The sequence below is a fragment of the Phaethon aethereus genome (genome assembly GCF_964289735.1).
Source record: "Phaethon aethereus genome assembly, chromosome: 1".
Lineage (NCBI taxonomy): Eukaryota > Metazoa > Chordata > Aves > Phaethontiformes > Phaethontidae > Phaethon > Phaethon aethereus.
Window position 1 is genome coordinate 57,088,573 of NC_138575.1, and position 19,176 is coordinate 57,107,748.

The following is a 19,176-nucleotide window of genomic DNA, read 5'->3' on the forward strand; positions in this document are numbered from 1 at the left end:
TTCATCTTCTACACACAATAAACATCCCTGCAATCTGTCCAAGCTTTCATCTACTCTCCCACAACAGCACAAGGGTCTTGACACTTAAGCTGCCCGTTGTAACTGTGGGAAATCCTGGGCTGTTTCTGGTTTGTAAAACAGATGAACAAAGTACTCTTTCACCGCCGTGTTCTCATGTAGTCAAGAGACAGAAAACTGTAATATGGCAGCTAATAGCCAATGTTGTGCTGGAGCTAATATTCATTTGGTAGTTTCAGACTGCCAAAAGACATGGGTTTCAGCAGCTCAGACTAGCACCTTTTCCATGATTGCTAAATTGTTAACAGAAGAATAGATCCTGTTTCAGCAAGATACCATAAAAGAAAGTGAGCCTCATGAAAGAAACGAAGGAAAAGGCAGGTTACAGCAGTGTAGCTGTGGAGCAGGAAAGCAACCGAAGTGTTTCACTATTACATGAGTCATTTGATAGAAGTTTATTACTACTCTTTCTATGGCACACTGTAGTGGTTTCTTGATTGTTTCAATACATCTGCTGTACTTTTCTGCACTGGAATTCTCACACATCACGACTGCAGTTTTCCTGGTGTCTTTAATTCTGCACCCACAGTACTCCACAAGATGCTACACTGTACCAGAAGTGAGCCGCAGTATTAAATAAAATTCATTCTACTGCAGGGGAAGGAGTCTTAAAATATAGCAGTTCTTAATATATACACTTTCATTTTAAACTATTTTCTTCCACTTGAGTGCCAAAACAAAGAGTCACTATTCACACAGGTTGTCAACAGACTTTGAGACATGAACTTTGAGTGTCTTGACAAAATCCCAATAAGTACGCTTATTGTAGTTCATAGTTACAGTGAGAAAGACAGATAAGAAAGCCATATACAGAATTAAGGAGACTTTGCACTTTTCATCATGCCCAGCCCTGGGTAGTTCAGATGGGGTACTTGCAGGCAAGCAGGCAGGCAGGGTCATCGTCAGTTGTTTGTGTTGGGACACCTCATAGATTTCACTGCTCACTCTGAAGACTGGCGATTCATGTGTGCTTTTTAGTTTCTTTGTTTTTAAGTGTCTTTAAAGTTGCATCACTCGGAATCAGATAAGTCACTTTAAACAAAGCAAAGTGTTAAGTGTGACAATTTATTTATAACATACTTCCCACCATCACCACCACACACCACCCTGTGAAAGAAAAACCCCTGCTGAAAAGGTGACAATTTTTAGTATGTTTGAAAGAAATTAGACCAACGCTGCATGAAGAGCCACTCTAGTCAAATTAAGAGTGTAACAGAGGGGGAGATAGTTCAAAGCATAAATTTACTTTAAGCGTTCTGGATTAGTCTGCTTCTCCACTTCCTTAAGAAGTCTGCACATAATTGGTCTGAACTCAAACCAATTTCCACATTATGTTTAAAACACAAGCTAGGCGTGAAGTCTTTAGTATTGAAAAGAAACCCCAACACTTTTTTTAATATACTTTTCAGATTTCAATAGGGGAACTGGTAACTAGCCTTAACATCTTCCATCCCATATATACTCCCTAATATAAATATTAGCCCAGGAAGTGTAGCCTAAGAGTTCTGACACAGCCACTATCTTAAGACAGCTTCTCTTGTTAAGAGGACTTCTACACATATACTTCTGTTAAAGCTTCTGGTTCTTGCAGTTGTAGGTCATGTAGAAGGTCCCGACATCACACATAACATATTTTTCTTTTAATACCACGTACTGTTGAAGCAGCGCTTGGTGCTGAGAATGGATTACTTCCAAGAGGGCAAGTCTTGTGTGCTTATTTTGTAACAGGAAACATGCTGGAGAGAGAACCAGCAGGCATGGAGAAACCAGATACGCTGCTACACAGGAGATAGTGAGGTAAACTGTTCATGTTTAGAGTGGGTATAGCTGGTTCCATAGAGTGTTCACGAGGCAAAGGACCAAAACTCTTTCTCAAGCTCTTGTACAACAGGTAAGGTGCAGTAAAGTAACAATGGCTTGTTTATCTGTTTCTTTAAAAAAAAAAGAGAGAAAGCAAAACCTTCCAAAGCATAAGGTACTGGCAATTCCTTAACAGATGGGCCTCAAGGTTCAGCCTAACGAGCCAGACCTCGTTTTCTAAATCTCTTCTCAGTTAAGTGTAACATGCTGCTTTATCAGCAGTTCAAGAGGGAAGTCCCTCTAAGGAAAAAGGAGGTGTGGTGTTAGAAATACAGTCTAAAACCCACAGCAAATTATTTGTCCATATCTGTGAAGTGAGAGATCTCCTACCATTCTCTCTCCTTGGTTTCTGGAAGTTATCCAAGATTAGAACCTACCAAGATGTTTGATGTTGTTTTTATCAACACTTGTGCATTAACCTTGAATATTTTCCTGTCTTCCTGTCCTAAAGGTTCCCCTATTCCTCTTCAACAGGAACAGAGTTCTATACAACAGGTACTTTCTAGTGCCTCTGAATGGGAGAGGAAATAATTTCATGATGCTGCCCAGCAACATCTACTTATATCTGAACATTATGTTTTACAATTTGACTGGGGGGGTGGGGGGTTGTGGAGAGGGAAAAAAGAGCATGAGTTTATAAAGAAAAGAGAAAAAAAGCAAGGAGAGTCTCCTAGGCTCTTTTTCTCCACTTAAAATGGAGATTAGAACAGATAGCAAAAGCCCTGTCCAGTCAGGAGGCATCCACATCTATTCCTCCAGACAGGTAAATCTGTTCTATTGTACAACATCAGAAAATGGTCTATCAGTGTTAAAAACAAAAAGTTGTAAATATGGACACTAAGAGTTTGGGCAACACAATGATCAGGAAAGGGCCTGAACAAGTTGTGCCAACAGAAACAGGGTTTAGGTTTTTTGTGTGTAGATGCAAAATGGCAGTGCCTCCATAAACTTTATTTCTGGGAGTCTCTACAGAAGGCAGAGAAATCTAAGAGGCTAAAACAAGGAGCCCTAACAAGGAAAAGGGGTGTGCTTACAAGGGTCCGTATCTGGTCTCGTATTTAGAAACAATGTTCTTGCATCGTCCCACTTCCTTGCGCAGCTCTGCAACCTCCGTCCTCAGGGCCGTATTCTCTTTCTCAAGAAAGGCTGCCCGAATTGTGATCTGGTTCTCCTTTAATCGCCGAGCATCACGGGAACGCTTTGCTGCCACATTGTTCTTCTTTCGCCTTGTCCAGTATTTTTCATCCTGTAGCAAAAAAGCAAAAAAGAAAAAGATACCAATCTGACCACTGTATCAAATAGACACCTCTTTATTGCATAATGACATTGACACTGACTACTATATTGAAGAACTGCCTTCATTGGTTTGCAGGGCTCAGACACCAAAATGCAGGCAACACAGTACTGTAAGATTTCATCCTTAGATGAGTCTTGTTTTAGGCTAAACCAAGTGCACTGCTAGAACTAGGGAGATTAAAGAGACTTTGCTACTAAGAAGTTGTCCAACTGAAATGCTCCCTTTACTTAGTTTCAACTCGGGAATGAACTTCCACAGAGAACAACCTGTACTGTTGGCTGGCCTGCTTAAAGCCGGATCAGACATAATGCTGGGCAAATATATACAATGGCCTTCAAAAGTGCAGTTGGTGAGCATGTGACTTGATAGTTCTACTTTTAATTTCTGTGTATAGCATGGTAAGTTGCTCCTGCCCAGTAATTATCTCATGATACCAAACCAGCAAAACAGCAAGAAGAGCAATTGACTTGCCAATTCTATTCTTGGCAGTGTTTCTGCCCAATCACCTAGGTATAGTGCATTAGCTTTCTATGTCAAAACGTTTGGACAAAGAATCAGAAACTTTGATCAAGGCCTAGAGAAGCTTGCAGCAATAAATCTGTTACCTTTTGCTCATCTGGGACAAAAACCTTCTTGGCTTTTTTAATCATTGGCTGTGGTTTCAGGTCCTCTTCAGTAAATTTGTGCTTGCGAGGATTGAAGAGCTCACCACCAGGCACACTGGACAGCACTAAATCAGCAGGGTCAGGGTTAAAATTCACCTCAACTTCTACGCAGTCAGGATCAATGGGGCTGGGAGTATTTCTCTCATTTTGTGGTGGGGACTCTGGCAACAACAGAAAAAGTCACAATACATTCAGCAGGATGAAAAGAATTAACTAAGAAGCCAACCTAGATATCTATTTATTACCCTACTCTGGGCAGTATTTAACAGCATTATTTGGTATTTCCCTAAGGTGTGCTTAGTGTTGTACAGCTGCTGGTACAGGGAGAAGATACACAGTCCAGTTTGTAATACAAACTCTAGGAACATATGCCAGACTAACAGATCAGAGTAGATACATGTGGGACAAGAGTTAATACTTGCTTGGCAAAAACTACAAGCTTTGCACACTTAAGAAATGCCTTCCACAGCAGTAAGTGATAAACTTTTATCAGCCTGAGTTTTGTACCATAGAAAGCCTTATGGAAACAAGCTTGCCCAGAGGTCCCTAACCTTCAAAGGTCAGACAACTGTATTTCCAAAGGATTAAATAAAGGTGGATTTGTTACAAATGCAAAAAGAAGTATGCTACTTCTTTGCCACATAGAAAGAAGCGTGCCAACAGACTGTCAGACACGGACAGTGTTCATATAAACTTTGTCATATTTATCTATTGTTTACAAACTTCATACACATGAACTGCAAATGTCAGTGCAATTTGAAGTAGTGATCAATGAGTAAGTTTTTTCATATACCACCTAGAAAAAAGCCACACCCTATGTCTTACTGAAGGAGTTCCACATTTTGCCTTTCTCTTGCAGATTCACAGAAGAGGCCTCGAGCAAAATGCTTTCTGTAAGTCTGCTCATAAAACAGTACTGTGAAAGTTTAGTGGCTATCATGTTTAAACTCAAAATCTAGGTGTGCTGGTTTTGGCTGGGATTGAGGTAATTTTCTTCATAGCAGCTAGTATGGTGCTATGTTTTGGATTTGTGCTGAAAACAATGTTGATAATTGAGGGGTGTTTTTGTTATTGCTGAGCAGTGCATACACACACTCAAGGCCTTTTCTGCTCCTCACACCACCCCACCAGCAAATAGACTGGGGGTGCACAAGAAGTTGGGAGGGGTCACAGGTGGGACAGCCAACCCCAACTGACCAAAGGGATATCCCATACCATATGACATCATGCTCACTATATAAAGCTGGGGGAAGAAGGAAGGGGGGAACATTGCGAGTTAGAGCACTTTGTCTTCCCAAGTAACCGTTACATGGGATGGAGCCCTGCTTTCCTGGAGATGGCTGAACACCTGCCTGCTGATGGAAAGTAGTGAATGAATTCCTTGTTTTGTTTTGCTTGTGTGCACGGCTTTTGCTTTATCTATTAGACTGTCTTTATTTCAACCCACAAGTTTTCCCCCTTTTACCCTTACGATTCTCCCCCCCATCCCACCAGGGGGGAGTGAGCAAGCGGCTGTGTAGTGCTTAGTTGCCAGCTGGGATTAAATCATGACACTAGGGCAAACTGAACCGCTAAATTCTTTAATAAAGAAGATCTCCATACTACAAATGAAGAGTAGAAGTTTCCTAGTAGCATTTAAGTACAGTTTTGTTTCTTTGTTCCTCCATTCCCACTTCAAAGCACCACAGAACATCAAACTGCATCATTAACACATCTTTTCCAAGTGTGTGTGCTCACATTTCACAGGCTAGCATGAAAAGATTGCTTCGCTGTTCTTCTGTTAAGCATTGTTATTTGAGGTACATTAAGTTAGCGTAAGTTCACCCAAGCAAACCAAGCCACCAAGGTAGCACAAATGACTGGTCACAAACTATCAAATCTGTTGTAAAATAACCCGAGAAACTATTTTGTCAACATGTCCAGCTTCTCACTAGATTAGCAATACCAAGAAAGCAAATACTTTATGTTGGTGTTTCAGCTCTTCTAATTTCAAAAGAGAAATAGACTACACACAGAGACACTCACTCATTTTTTTCCAGGAGGGGGAGAGGGGAAGAAGAGGAGAGGCAGCATCTTCATGAACTGACACACAGACTATAGCTCTACATTGAGCATGTTTGTGCTACTTAACCTGCCACAGCTAACGCTGACAGGTTAGCATGTCTCCTCTTTGAGGCACCTTTTAATACCAGAACAACAGAAGTCCCTCAGAGCCCCGTATTATTCCATCTACCTGTGCTGGAGGCTGCTTCAGATTGCTGGTAAACTGCAGTGGAAGAAGATGATGCAGGAGAACCAGTGGAAGCACTGGCAGACTCCTTTCCTTCCAGCTCAGCCACAGGCAAGAGTGGATTCTGGTTCAAATCCAAGTGAGTAGGGCTGGAAGGAATTCCATTCTCCAGCAGGAACTCATCCAGATCCATGTACTCCAGGTGGAAAGACTCGCCATCGTAAGGAATAGTTTTGTCCCAAATGGGCGGCATAAGGGAAGCCGAGACTGCCATAGTGCTGGCAGCTGCTGCCTCATCTTCCTCAAGCTTTATCTTCTCCTTTTCTTTATCTGAAAGATACAAGTAGGTCACTGTACAAGCTGCAACACGGAGAGACTCAAGGTTTATGAGTCTAACAAAAAATCCCATGAAAGGAAATTCAGTAAGCTATATTTCTGCCTCATGATCTGAAAAAGCAGATGTTGAAAGGCAACATTCATATATTCATATGTAACTCTGTATGGAGCACTCTGACTCTCTGTGACGGCTGGACCACAGATATTTGAATAGCCTTGAAGACCAGCACCTCTGCTGTGATAACTTACCAAAGCGTGATATAATACTGCATCTAGTTTATTAACTAGTCACTGAAAAATAGCCTGGTTTTCACAGGCTCATCTCGAAAGACAGGGAAAGTGAGTGTCCATAAGTAGGATTACATGGGAAGCCATTAAGAAAACTCTGAGGAAGCAGAGTATAGTATATTCTATGCACAAAAGAAAGAAGATGCAGAAGAATAATTTAGATACAAACAAGAAAGGAATATCGGTTTTCAGACTACATTTGAAAATTAGTCAAAAGGTCCACAGGACACGAGAGACCTGGAAAATTATTGGCTAGTATTTTAGAAGCATGTCTTTCTGAAATGACTCAGCATGTCCACATAAAGCAACAGCTCCAAATGCTGTTCACTATAGATAGCTCAGAGTACCTACACGCAATTTTCACTCTTTGGGGAGATGTCTAATAGGGCATACTCCCACACCCCACCCCCAAGCCACAAAAGACTGATGAAATTTCCTCCATTTACTATGCTACAGTGCACATATTACAGAAAAATGGCTGTTTCCATGTTCCCCATAGCTACTGAATCTTAACAATTGTCTGGGACAGAATCCAAGCAGAAAACTCAAGTTATGGAATAATTACATAATTTAAGAGATAAAAATAAGCTGGCAGAAAAGAAAAAGACAGAAAATCCAAGTAATTTTCCGGATCCAGTTCTCCATGTAAGCATGCAGTTCTACCAGCACTGAAGGAGGCATTGCAGAAGCAGCGCCAGCACTACCAGCATTAAGCCAGCACTGCCGTCAAAAGCAACGGTCACCAGTTCTGCAAACCAACTGCAAACTGGGTCTTACCATGGAAGCTGACAAATAGTCAGTTCAATGGAATAAGGACGCCAGGGACATACACTAGACCAGTTTGGATCTCCAGTATTCACACACATTAGCCCAACGAAATGCACAAATCTTTGGCATTAGGGTTTTGTAGGCTGCCTACAATATGCTAAAGGAATGTTTTTCTTTATCGGGGGTGGGAGTAGGGGTGAAACTCTGCTCTAAATCAGAAAAGCCTATTTATATAAAACCTATTCTGATAGAACTGGCATTCCTTCGCCATTGCCTTAGCTGGTGTGGAACTGAGACTGAAAGAGCTGTTTATGGCTTAAAGAACAGTGCTGCCATACAAAGTAAATTATCATTTTAATCTATCATACTCTGAACATTTTATACAAAAGAAGATACCGATTTTAAACTAAACAGATGAGAAAACATTCACCAGCCACTGACTTGGGACTAAGAGCAAATACCTAAAAACCATGCTAAATTCAGACCAGTGGCTCCTGGACCTAAGCTTTGTTAACATCATGCAGCTTTCGGCCTTCCCCCTTGCCACTTCACACTGCTGCCTCTGAACTTCCATCTCCCAACTCCTATCCCTTCTATAAACTCCTTTTTGCAGGGAGTTTTGCAACTTTCCTACCCTTTGCTTGGGCAAAGCAAATGTGCAGGTTAACAGACACAAACCAAATGACCTGAATGTTTCTCTGAAGCTAGTGAAGAAACAGTAACTACTGTACTTACATATAAGGATGATTTCACTTACTACTGAAGCACACCCCACCAAACTGGAACCGCCATTTTACATCCAACTTCTGAATCAGGGATTGTGTATTTCCCCAAGGTTTGCATAGTGCCCAGCACGACCAAACCCAGATTCGCACTGGGGGTTGTGGATGATATCTTAGTAAAGACATCACCAAAAGAAATGCAAGTGACAATAATGAATTCTTTGTAAATCACTTTCTTTTTTTAATGGACATGATAAAAAAAAAACCACAAACTTGTGAATGTTGAGTCAAAATGTCAACTACAAAGAAAAAAAAATCATTCTTTACTCTTGAAAACAATAGTATTCCATTATAAGTTATGCCAGTTTTAATGCAAGCCAGCAGTGCTTTTGTTTTGCAACATCTAATACAACACCTCCAACAGAGGAGAAAAGAAACCGTAAATGATTAGTAGACTAAACATAAGGCTTAAAAATATTTTTCAGAAGGCAGATGCCAAGAAGACTATACTACTAGTGCATGTGGCTCTTCTCAGATCTTTTAAAGTCTTTTGGATGTGCAACATCATCCTGCTGTACTTCAGTGACCTGAAAAGACTATGGTCCCTCCAACTTCCCCTTGCTATTGTCCCTGGCTCACACCAGATTAGACCTTTCTTCAGGTGAGAAGACCATATGAAATTTCTTCCTTTTGCTACATGTTGACAACTGGACAAGCACTGGGCCCCAGTGGTGTCTTTTTTTAGCTATACTCTCTCCCCTCCCTCACTTCTAACCACAGTATCTGAAACAAATTAAAATAGCATAAGTTACATGGACACCCAACATGCATGTTATTTCAAATGTGATACATAAAAAGATAAAACTGTTGCTCGATCATTTTCACACTGACATTTTCCCACTGGCTTTCTTTCAATTCATTTAATCTTTATTTCTGCTGCACAACATCCTGCTGGGTGCACAATATCTAATGAAACGCTAATTAACTTCTTTCATCTTGAGGGGGAAGTTTCCACCTGCCTCAGCACAGGGACTTGAAACATTAATTCTCTGAAGATATTTATAGTGTAAACAGGTATTACCTGACAGCAGAGCTGCAGTATCCTAAGAGGCTCCATTTGCAGTGATTCAAGGTCACCCTGATAAATCTGGACTGTACTTCTGCAGCTGATAGCTCATGTCTGATTTAGCCCCCTCATTCTGCTACTGTGACCTATTAACTAGGCTGTACATCTGCTGTTAACAGAGAGATCACTAGTTTATGCTAAGCAATTTAGGCAGATCATTGCAGTTCTTGAGCTGTTGGAAATACTGCTGTTTTAGCCAAAAGCAACAGCCGGGAAAGAGCTTTATTCCACATCCTGGTTTTTCATTAAAAAAAAAAAAACCACCACCCAACAAACAAACCAAACCCAGACCAAAAGACATTTTGGCCACAGCTGTCAAGTGCTATCCCAGCCACAAACAGAACAAACATTTCTTTGACAAAGTTCCCCTTGTTCATCAAAAGATATTGTCAAGTTATACCAAAAACACTATACAGACTAAGGGCTGATTGCTCCATAAATCTTTAGTCCCACTTGTGGCAATGGAAGAAGACAGGTTACAGGGTTCTGTATTCCTGATGCCCATTACTGTGATGTTTGTTGAGGCATTCCTCCTGCCACAGCAGCACACAACTAGTGATTAAGGCATCCTTTGGAGAGTATGCAGCAGCTCATTATCAAGAGGAGAGACCTACACTCCTGCTCCAGAATATTAATTCTCTTCCCTTACCCCACAGGACTTCTTATAAAAAATTATTATTATTTTTATTTATTTAATCCCTACAATGTACATGACAACAACTTAGAGCAAGGCCAGTCAGATATACTTGGTATATGGCAGGGCATTCAAGATGATGGCATTCAGTTGGAACTGGATGTCCTCCTCTGTTGCTCACAAGGATTAGAAAGCCTGCTTGCTGACTGGGTAGTCAAATTACCTACAGCAGCTGGAAAACCCATAGGTAGCTTGTGGAGACTATAAATGGACACTGCAGCTAGTTGATACCATTTCTTACAGAATAAGACAGAAAATTGTATGTTTTTGTCAACAGGCATTCCAGACAAAAGGCATAGGGTCTTTTCTCAGAAAGCTTGCTGAAAACACAACACTGTATTAAGTAAATTTGTAATTATTTAACATTTGGACTGTGTCACTGTACTGTAAAAGAACAGAAAATAAACAAGGATCCTCTGAAGTCAGCTGAGTCACAATTCTGCTGACAAGTCTTTTGTAAAATTAAGTAAGTACCTGCTAACACAGAAGGTGTTCTGTCTTTTGTCTTGCAAATATGCAAACAAGAAAAGCATCAGAGATCAAAACAAACAGAAAGCAACAAGTTCCACAAAGTGTGAAGTGAAACAATACAAGGCAGACTCAGGAAATCTATGGAAAATTTTAAGTATGAGAACAATCTGAACTTCATCACAGCATGAATGGAGAGGGGTAATCAAGATACAACAGACTCACTAGCAAGCGTTAGAGAATCAAGCTGAACACCTTTCATCATCCCAAGCTGGAATGGGATCAGCTAGCAAAAGGAAAAGTATCAAATGTTTCTAATTTTAGAAAAATGTACTACTTCAAAATCATATTAATTTTAAAATGTTACATCCCCGTAGGCCAGGTCACATGATTCTGGACAAGAAAACCACCTCTAACACAAAGTTGCCATCTCCCAGTCAGCTACCATCATAGTTTCCACATATGAACTTAAATTGCTCCTGTTAGCACTATCACCTTTAGAAAGGATTGGGTGAAGAAATATCTTAAGAAATCCCATAACGTTGTAGATTCAAGATTCTACATACTGCAGCATCCTGCACCATAGCAACATAACTAAACCTTTATCAGAGGCTGACTTTTTTTTTATTAATAGAAAGGAGAAAAAATAATTGCCAGATGGATACATTTACCCAGCGTTGTGCAATGTTAGACATACAAAGTAAATGGCTCTTAGCAAGGATTCTCACTGGGAACAATCTTGCCAACCCTGCTTGCACTCTGGTCTGCCCTGGATATTGTCTGATTTTCCAAACGATTCTCAACATCAAAAATCCTAAATGTAAGGACTTATTTTACTATACAACAGTAAACTGGGCATTACAGTGGTGCAGATAAATCCGAGCCTTCCTCAACATCAAACTGATACCCAGAAAGGCAAAAACACTGCCAGGTGGGGAAAAAAAAAAAAAAGTGTGCCATCAGCAATGAAGACTACAAGCACCGGCACTGTTACTTACACAGCTGCTGTATGCATAATCAGTGGGAGAGAGGCAGCTCCAGCCTATACAGGATTGTATGCGCAGGCAGGCAGTTATACCCTTATGGATTACCACCAAACCTAATCTGAAGCGGTTTGCTGTTCATGCGTGTCATCATACAACTTTTCAGCAGTTAAGGTCAGGGAAGACTCAAAACCTTCCCATTGCTGCTCCCAACTATGTGTCTAAACGTCGGGGAGGCTTCAGAGAGCTAAGGGAATAAAACCCGCATGTCACATCCTGACTTCTACCTACCCCTCGTACCTGAAGCATTTTATTTTGCCCAGCGCAGACACCTAAATACACCCGAATGGACGATCGCAGCAGCTGAATTTTCCAGTCGCACCGGCTCGCCGGGGAGACGCAGCCCGCGGGGCGGCCACCTCTGCCCTGCGCCTCTGAGAGAGGCGGGGAACCGGCCCGGCTCCGGGCCAGCGGGCCCCGGCAGCCACCCCGTGAGGCCGAGCCCTTCCTGCCGAGCCCGGCGGGCTGGGAGCCCGCGCTGCCAGCACTTGGTACGGTGGGAAAAGGCGCAGGGCGCACCGTGGAGGACACGCCAGGCCCGGGCGTGCGGCCTCTCCCGCGGGTGCTCCCCCCGCGCACACCCCAGCCAGTCCCACCGTGACCCGGTGGGTCCCGCCCTCTTGAGGCGCGGGGGGGGAAGACGGCGAGGGGTGGGGGGAGAGATGAAGGGAGGGGAGAAGAGAGGGAAGCTGGAGGGGGCCGCGCGCTCTCGCCGTCCTCGCGCGCGCTCCCGCGCTCACCCAGGCGCGCCTCCCGCGGCGGGTTCTCCATCAGTTTCTTCAGCACCAGCGGGAAAGCGCCCGCCAGGCCCCGCTGCTCCTGCTGCGCGGCGGCCCCCGCGCTCCCCACGGCTGCAGTGGGCTCTGGTCCTCCCGCCGCCGCCGCCGCCCCCTCCTGGTGCGCGGCGCGGCCGGGCATACTCCCCGCGAGCTGGCGGGCGGGCTGTCAACGGTCGCCAGCGGCCGCAGCGCCCGGCGCGAGGCTGCGACAGCTCCCCGGGACCCGTCGGCAACGACGAGCTCGGAGCAGATGGCGCACGCGCAACCGGCTGACGCCTTGCGCGTGCTTCAGTATTCATGAGCTCCGTGGCCTCGCCCACCCAAGCGGTCACGCCCCGCCCCGCCCTCTCCGCGCTTCGGATTGGTCCGCGCCGCTCGGGGGGTGGTTCCGCGTCGGCAGGCCCCGCCCTCCCCACCCCTCCGCGGCCAGCGCGGGCACGCGCCCCCCGCCCGCCGGGGCACGTGCAGGGGCAGGCTCCAGCGGCATATTAGCATGCCGTGCCCCGCCCCGCCCCGGCAGTGCGTCACAGCCAGCTGCTCCTGAAGGCGGGGGGGAAGTGCACGCGTGGGCAGCGGAGGAGCAGCGCCTGCCGCGGGGCGCGCGCCCGCCACTCGCTTCCTGGGCGGCGGGGGGGGGGGGCGCGCACTGCCTCTGCGCCTGCGCGGGGCGCTTTTTCCCGCCGCTCCCTGAGGCGATCGTTACCGATGGAGAAGCCCGTGTAGGCGGCCCGAGCTGCGCGGCGCCTGCCAGCCCCTACTTAGCGGCACGCTGCACCCCACTGCCCCGATCCGGCTGGGCTCGACCACCAGGGCACCCGGCGCTGCGCGGGAGCGCAGTGGGCCCGGGCTCGGAGGTCGCGTAACCGTGGCGGCCGTCGTGGGGCAAGGCGGGAGCCCTCCAGCCATTTCTTAAAGAGTCTCGTTTAGGATCCCGAGATCACCCTTCCCCCATGACCTGGATTTAATCTCCCTCTGTCCTACATCGTGCCAGCAGCCGCTGCAGCGGCGTGCCCTATATAGAGTTAGCAGGGAGAAGGATCTCACTGCGGCTGCTGGCGTGGCTGGGCAGCTGGAGAGGGGGGTGTCTCCAAGTTTTCATAATTGTGGTTCCCCAGCCAGTCCCCTTGCTCCAGCAACAGGGATGCTGTGCTGGGATTTAAGCTTCTGAACATACAAAGGGAGGAAATGTTGCCAAGTTCATCCCCAAGAGCACAGGCAGACACTGAGGAGCTTCTCCTGCAGAATGAATACTCTCACGGAAGTGACAGAGAATGAATAAGCTCGCAGAAGTGACAGACGCTACAACCACAGGCTTTTCCCATCAGCAGTTGCTGCCTCTTGCCGCAGAAGGGCCGGCCGCAGCAAACCTACCGCATAGCACTGTGAGTGAGGAAAAGAAAGGGTGTGCAACCTCTGTAGGATGACCCCATCTGCACCCACCAGGAGCCACAGGTGCCAGGGCAGAGATGTCCCCTTAAATGCCAGTAGAAAAGGGACCTCTTCTTCCCAGGAGATACTTGGGAATTTGCTTGGTTCAGCCGCTCTTCCACAGACCTCAGACATTCCATTTTGGTTGCGAGGCACAATTTGACCTGACCCTTGCTAATAAACCCTGATGGTCTTCGTGACACAAGATCAGTTCTGAGTTCCTCCCTATGTGCCCCAGGAAAAGGAACAGATTGGAAGTCGCGTGGGGTAGGTGCTTTTCTCCAATACTGCAACGAGGACCAGGGGACGTCTCCATCCAACCTGGGCAGACAGCGACCACATGCTGTCCTACCTGCCAGCTCCTTCTCTTGTGTAGGCTGGGAGGCAGAATCTGCTCCCTCCTTCACAGGGGACAGGGGTGGGACTCCTGACGCAACTCCTGCGCGTGTGCTGCTCGACAGGGAGCTGGGAAAGGGCCACCTTGTTAATACAGGCTTGAACAGCACGAGTTAATGCATCGTTTATCAAGGGTGATAAATCCAGCTGCAAGAAGCAGGTAGAAAAAGTCATGTTCTGCTGCCCAGCGTGCTCCAGGGCTGCTGCTTGCCTTCCATGGACTCCGTCTGCCTTGCCAAGCTCATCTGGCAGAACAAAAAAGCACATGCGTGAAAGGCAGATGCCACTTCACATGGGGCAATGAAACACAGATGTCGGACCACACATGGCAGAGGCAGCACACACAGCTCAGCAAGGGGCAAAGGGCTTGCAGTGATACTTTTACCTGGGAAACAGCTAGTGGTAGGTGGTAGAGAACACAACCTCATAAGGTTGGGAAAGGGCAGCTTCTAGGAACAGGGCAAGGGGACATAGCCAAAGTGGGCCAGGCCACAGGCTTCCCGTTCAGTTACAGCTCTCATGGTTGCTTTGTTCCATTGTTGTTGATGCTGGAGGCCCCTGGGGGTGACATTGTGTCTCAATACTGTACAGCAGTCCTTCAAGGAACAGGCTCGGCACGCATCCCCCCTGCAGATCAAAATCGCAACTGCTTTGCAGGGTAACGTTCATAGGAATGGAGGTTATTAAACCCATTCAGCAGCCTTTACTCCAGGGCTTTTCCCTTTACATCAACCATGTTCTTCCTCCAGCATATTTCCACCCAAGCTCCACCAGGCAAAGGTTTGTTCTGCACCACCACTGGGTTGTGACTTTGCTTGTAAGGGGTTTAGCCCATACAGTCTTAGCTGCTTGGCCCAAAGGTGGGAGGGAAGGAGTTCCTAGAGAGCATTCCTGTGGGTTCCCTCTCACAGCACCCTGCTTGGGCATCAGCTCTGCCTTGCCAGCTCAGAGGGACGCTGCTCTGAGACCTTTTCCTCACCAGCTCTGGGGATTAGGGGAGCTACTGCCAGCAGAAAGTGGGCACTACACCATCAGCTGTACCTTCTTGGTTAAGCTGGGATCTGCCTGGATTTTTACAATTTCTCTTTTGCTCTGCAGCTGAGAAGGAAGAGAGGAGGACAATGAGATGTGAGGAGAGGAATGCAGCAGCCTTGGCTGTTACTGCTGGGAGTCTTGTCGGGGCCAGATGATGCAGAACAGCCCAGCTCTGATGCAGCAGGGATGCAAGCACGAAGCAGGCCAGCGCTAGGCACAGAGTAGGGGCGGACAGCAAGCCCCACTGTAAGGTTTGAATAGCAGACCACATTTCAGACAGTGGCCTGAGATCCAGCAAATCCAGACGAGTGGTATGTAGGTATGGAGACCCAGGAGGAGAGAACGGAGGTCTGTGAGAAGAGGTTCATGAAAAGGAAATGCTGGCCTGGGGAGAGAGGCGGCATAATAAGAACAATTCTAAGGGTTACAGGAGGTAACCTGAGAGGCAGGGTGGTCCTAGGGCTGGGGAAGAAAGCTGCCACAGAACAGCACCCTCAGCTCCCAAATAAGCCACACTGAGTTAAGACTAAATTATTCCCTCTGCAAATCATTGATCTCCCCTCTAGCCCCCACTCCAACTCTTGCCAAACAGATAAACCTTGCCAGCACTCCTCCCTCAGATTAATTCAATCCACTTGGCTTTGGAGACCAGAGATCCCAGAGAGGCAGCCAAACTTCAGCTTAGCCACAGCAAGGCTTTGCACCATGTGAGCCTCCCTTGGCCGTTACTGCCTCCTCCCAGCCAGGTCCGCTTTCTACCTGGGTATCAGTCAGCTCCAAAAATGAGCCCTGGTCCCCACATGCAGCTTCATACCGTGTGATATGTAAACACACCTGTTAATGGGCAAAGTCTCAGCAAAGGAGAGAGCCAGCTCACAAGTGGCAGCAGCGGAGCAATGTGACAAAATGAGCCCCTTAGGTGGTATGGCAGCTCCCTTTGCCCTATTAACCCCTTTCCCACAGGGAGCTGTGCAGGTGCCACACAGCGCTCTGTATTCCATCAGGTGTAGGCAGCTGCCTTTTCTGCCATGAATGCTTTACTGCTGCAGCAGCAGCCTTTTCTCCTATTGACCCCGGAGCAAGAGCAGGGTCCCTCTCCACATCTGGCTTTTCTGCTCCCACCTCCCAGATCATGCTGCCCCTCAAGACTGCAGAGCCATCTGCGTGTCCTGGTACCAACTCCCTCCGGAAGAGCGAGCTCAGTGCATGTTTGTTTCTGTGAGTTCAACTCACTCGTGCCTAGACATGAGCTTGTTGAGCCAAGGTGTTCCTAAGAACTCCCCAGCACTCAGGAGCTAACACTAAAACACAACCACCAAAAAGCAGCTCGCCAAGGGCGTGTGGCATCCTATCCAAAAACCAGAGAGTCCCCGAACTGTGCGATGGGCACTTGGAGCATGCCCAGCAACAGAGAAGTTTTCAGTCCAGCAAAAGCGAAGTGTTTCCAGCACAGCAGAAGCCCAGTCTAAATAACTTCCTGAGTCCTTTCCATTTGTTTTCTAGGATGCTAGAAATCTATCTAGGATGCTGGACAGAGAGCGGGAAAGCCTAGGAGTACAGAATTGCTCTTGCAAAGAAAACACATGTGCTGTGTTGCCTACCCCAGCTTTCCACTGATAAGCAACTGTGGCATCAAACACAAAATTTGCACTGAGTAAGCCTGCCCCACGCAGGCCAGGCTCCATGAACAGTCTGCATCTGGGAAAAGGCAATGTCTGGAGGCTGCGCAGTTATTAACCATGGGACAACCTGGATGGCAATCCTGGAAGTTGCTCCTACGTCAGCACAGAGATTTGTGCCCAAGTCTTCTCTGTGTACAAAGCTTTGAGGGTTCCCAAGAAGTAGCTGAGCACAGAGATTAAAGGGATCAGGAGCCCAGCACTCTTGACTGCTTTTGTAATCAATCTATTGCTGCCGTTTTTCCTCCCAGCTGCACAACATGCTCGCTGCCAGAACTCCCCACCTGACTTGGACACTCGTGGGAAACACACCCTTGAAGGGCTTGCAGCAAACAAGATCTTCTGCCCCCTTGTTGTCTTGCAACTTGAGGGGAAGGAGAAATCAAAACAGAAACCCCAGCATGCATTCCTACCTGTCATCTTGTTGGTCCAGGGTAAGGAGTACTCCAGCAGGGACTTCAGGACTTCAGGAAAGTCCAGGGCAGCAGGGCCCCCGGGGCTGTTGCAGCTTGACATGTCCTGTCCTGGGACTGTACTAGCACAGCTAAGGGAGGGCCAGGTGCCTGGCTGCCAACGCTACACCCCACTCGCCTGGGCGTTGTGAGAAGGGCTCAGAGATGCCTGGAGCAGGCTTGCCAAACTTCTCCGGCTGAAAAAAACAAGGAGGAAGGGAAACAGCCCGGCAGAGATGCAGTTTACCCGGCTGTCTTCACCTCCCCCTCTTCCACTCTGAAGTGGCCAATTGTGGAAATAGCTTGCAGCCTTGCAGGGCTGGGCCGGGCGGCTGGCCAGCATGGTTTTACAGGGCCTCTCCCAGCCAATCCGACAGCAAAGAACTGGGCCAGTTATCTAACTTTGCAAAGGCAGCACCCTTTTCCTTCCCAAGGTGTTATAACAAATATGGGGGGGGGGGGGGGGAAGTAAGCATGCACACTGTCAGGGGTACCCCCGTTGGCTGCATATACAACAGAAACAGGATCCTCTGAAGGGCTCTCAGGAGGATCTGAGGAGCTCTGAGCTGCGCAGGCTGCCCCGTGGAGATACACACGCTGTCTGCATCTGCCTGCTAACCTTTCAGCTCTCTGAGATGCAGATAGTGACAATATTTGTATATGATGCAACACTGACTGCATGTCCCTCCTAAGTCGGTATTGATAACAGTGTAAGGCATCTTTCTTTTAAGTGTGCATCATCTCCAAAAAGCAGAATTTCTCTTCATAAGTGTCACAGAATTTTATCAGAAAGCCGACAGACTCCTCTTGGAGCAGTGATGTAAGGCAAGAGAGCTCATGCACCCTGTAAATACTCTGATAACAGCTGGCTGAGTAAGATCTTGAGAATGCAAAGCCCCTCCTCTCCTGTTAGTGAAGTTTTTTAGCATGGAGGGTTGGATTTGAGACAGGAGGATAAAGATCTGATCTTCTTTATCAGGATCTGGCTTGGGAAGAAGCACCTTACATGTGGTGGGGGCTTCTGCTGGGTGTGATAATTAGAACAGAAGTGCCTTTCTTTCTCAGTTTTCTCCTGTCCATTTTGCCAGGCTCAGCCTTACAGCGCCAGTGTGAGTCGACAGGAACCAGGTATTCCTACACTGGTCTGTGAGTCCCAGCTATTGGGGGCAATCCAGCAAAACCATGCATGGCTCTGTGCGTGGAAGTGGCCTGAGTGAAGTCATTAGGCCTTTTCTTGTGCCTAAAGTGAAGCATTTCACTGTCCCAGCATTTAGAGTCTTAAAAACTGAGAGGGTTTTGCTCACTCCCAATAGCACGGTGCTTCTGTTTGGTCTCACAAGGAAATGCATTTGATTTAACCCAATAGAAACAAAAAATAAACCTAGCCAGGCTGGGTGGTTGTGAATTTCAAATTATCTGGGGAAGGTTAATGATCTAGATCCCAATCTAATCAGGCTCAGAAATCACACGACAGATGCTTTGGCAAAATTCTTAGTATATTATCTTATTATACAACTACATTACAACTTCCTGGGATTTTCCCAGTGGTCCATTCCCCCCATTCCCCAGACAGAAGGTAAAAAAACAGCCAGTGATAACCATCGGTGGTGAAACCATTCAGGGTGAATAGTCCCCAGCCTGTTAGGGTGCCCTTCACCCACCCAAAGATGGAGCCAGCAGATAGACCCTGCAGACATTCTCAAAGGACAGTGGATTCCGGCTGCTGGGAGCAAAAGAAGTGACCTCACCTCTTCCTCCTGGAGCACAGCCTGCCACCCAGGAGATCTGTGTCCTTTCCCAAAATCTTCTGGTCCATTCTGTCTGGTCAAGAC

At 46.7% G+C, this 19,176-nt stretch overlaps 1 protein-coding gene across 2 annotated transcripts; it reads right to left on the reverse strand.

Moving 5' to 3' along the window:
- Positions 1-1,088: 1,088 nt before the first annotated feature.
- TEF (TEF transcription factor, PAR bZIP family member) lies at positions 1,089-17,408 on the reverse strand (the record flags this gene model as incomplete). Of its 2 annotated transcripts, none has more annotated exons than XM_082002345.1 (5): positions 1,089-1,110; positions 2,973-3,184; positions 3,841-4,061; positions 6,134-6,460; positions 17,306-17,408. In XM_082002345.1, the coding sequence occupies 5 exons, from the start codon at positions 17,406-17,408 to the stop codon at positions 1,089-1,091; spliced, it is 885 nt and encodes a 294-aa protein (XP_081858471.1). The 2 variants fall into 2 exon arrangements, with proteins under 2 accessions (XP_081858471.1, XP_081858472.1); XM_082002346.1 differs by lacking the exon at positions 17,306-17,408 and adding an exon at positions 12,316-12,589.
- Positions 17,409-19,176: the final 1,768 nt, after the last annotated feature.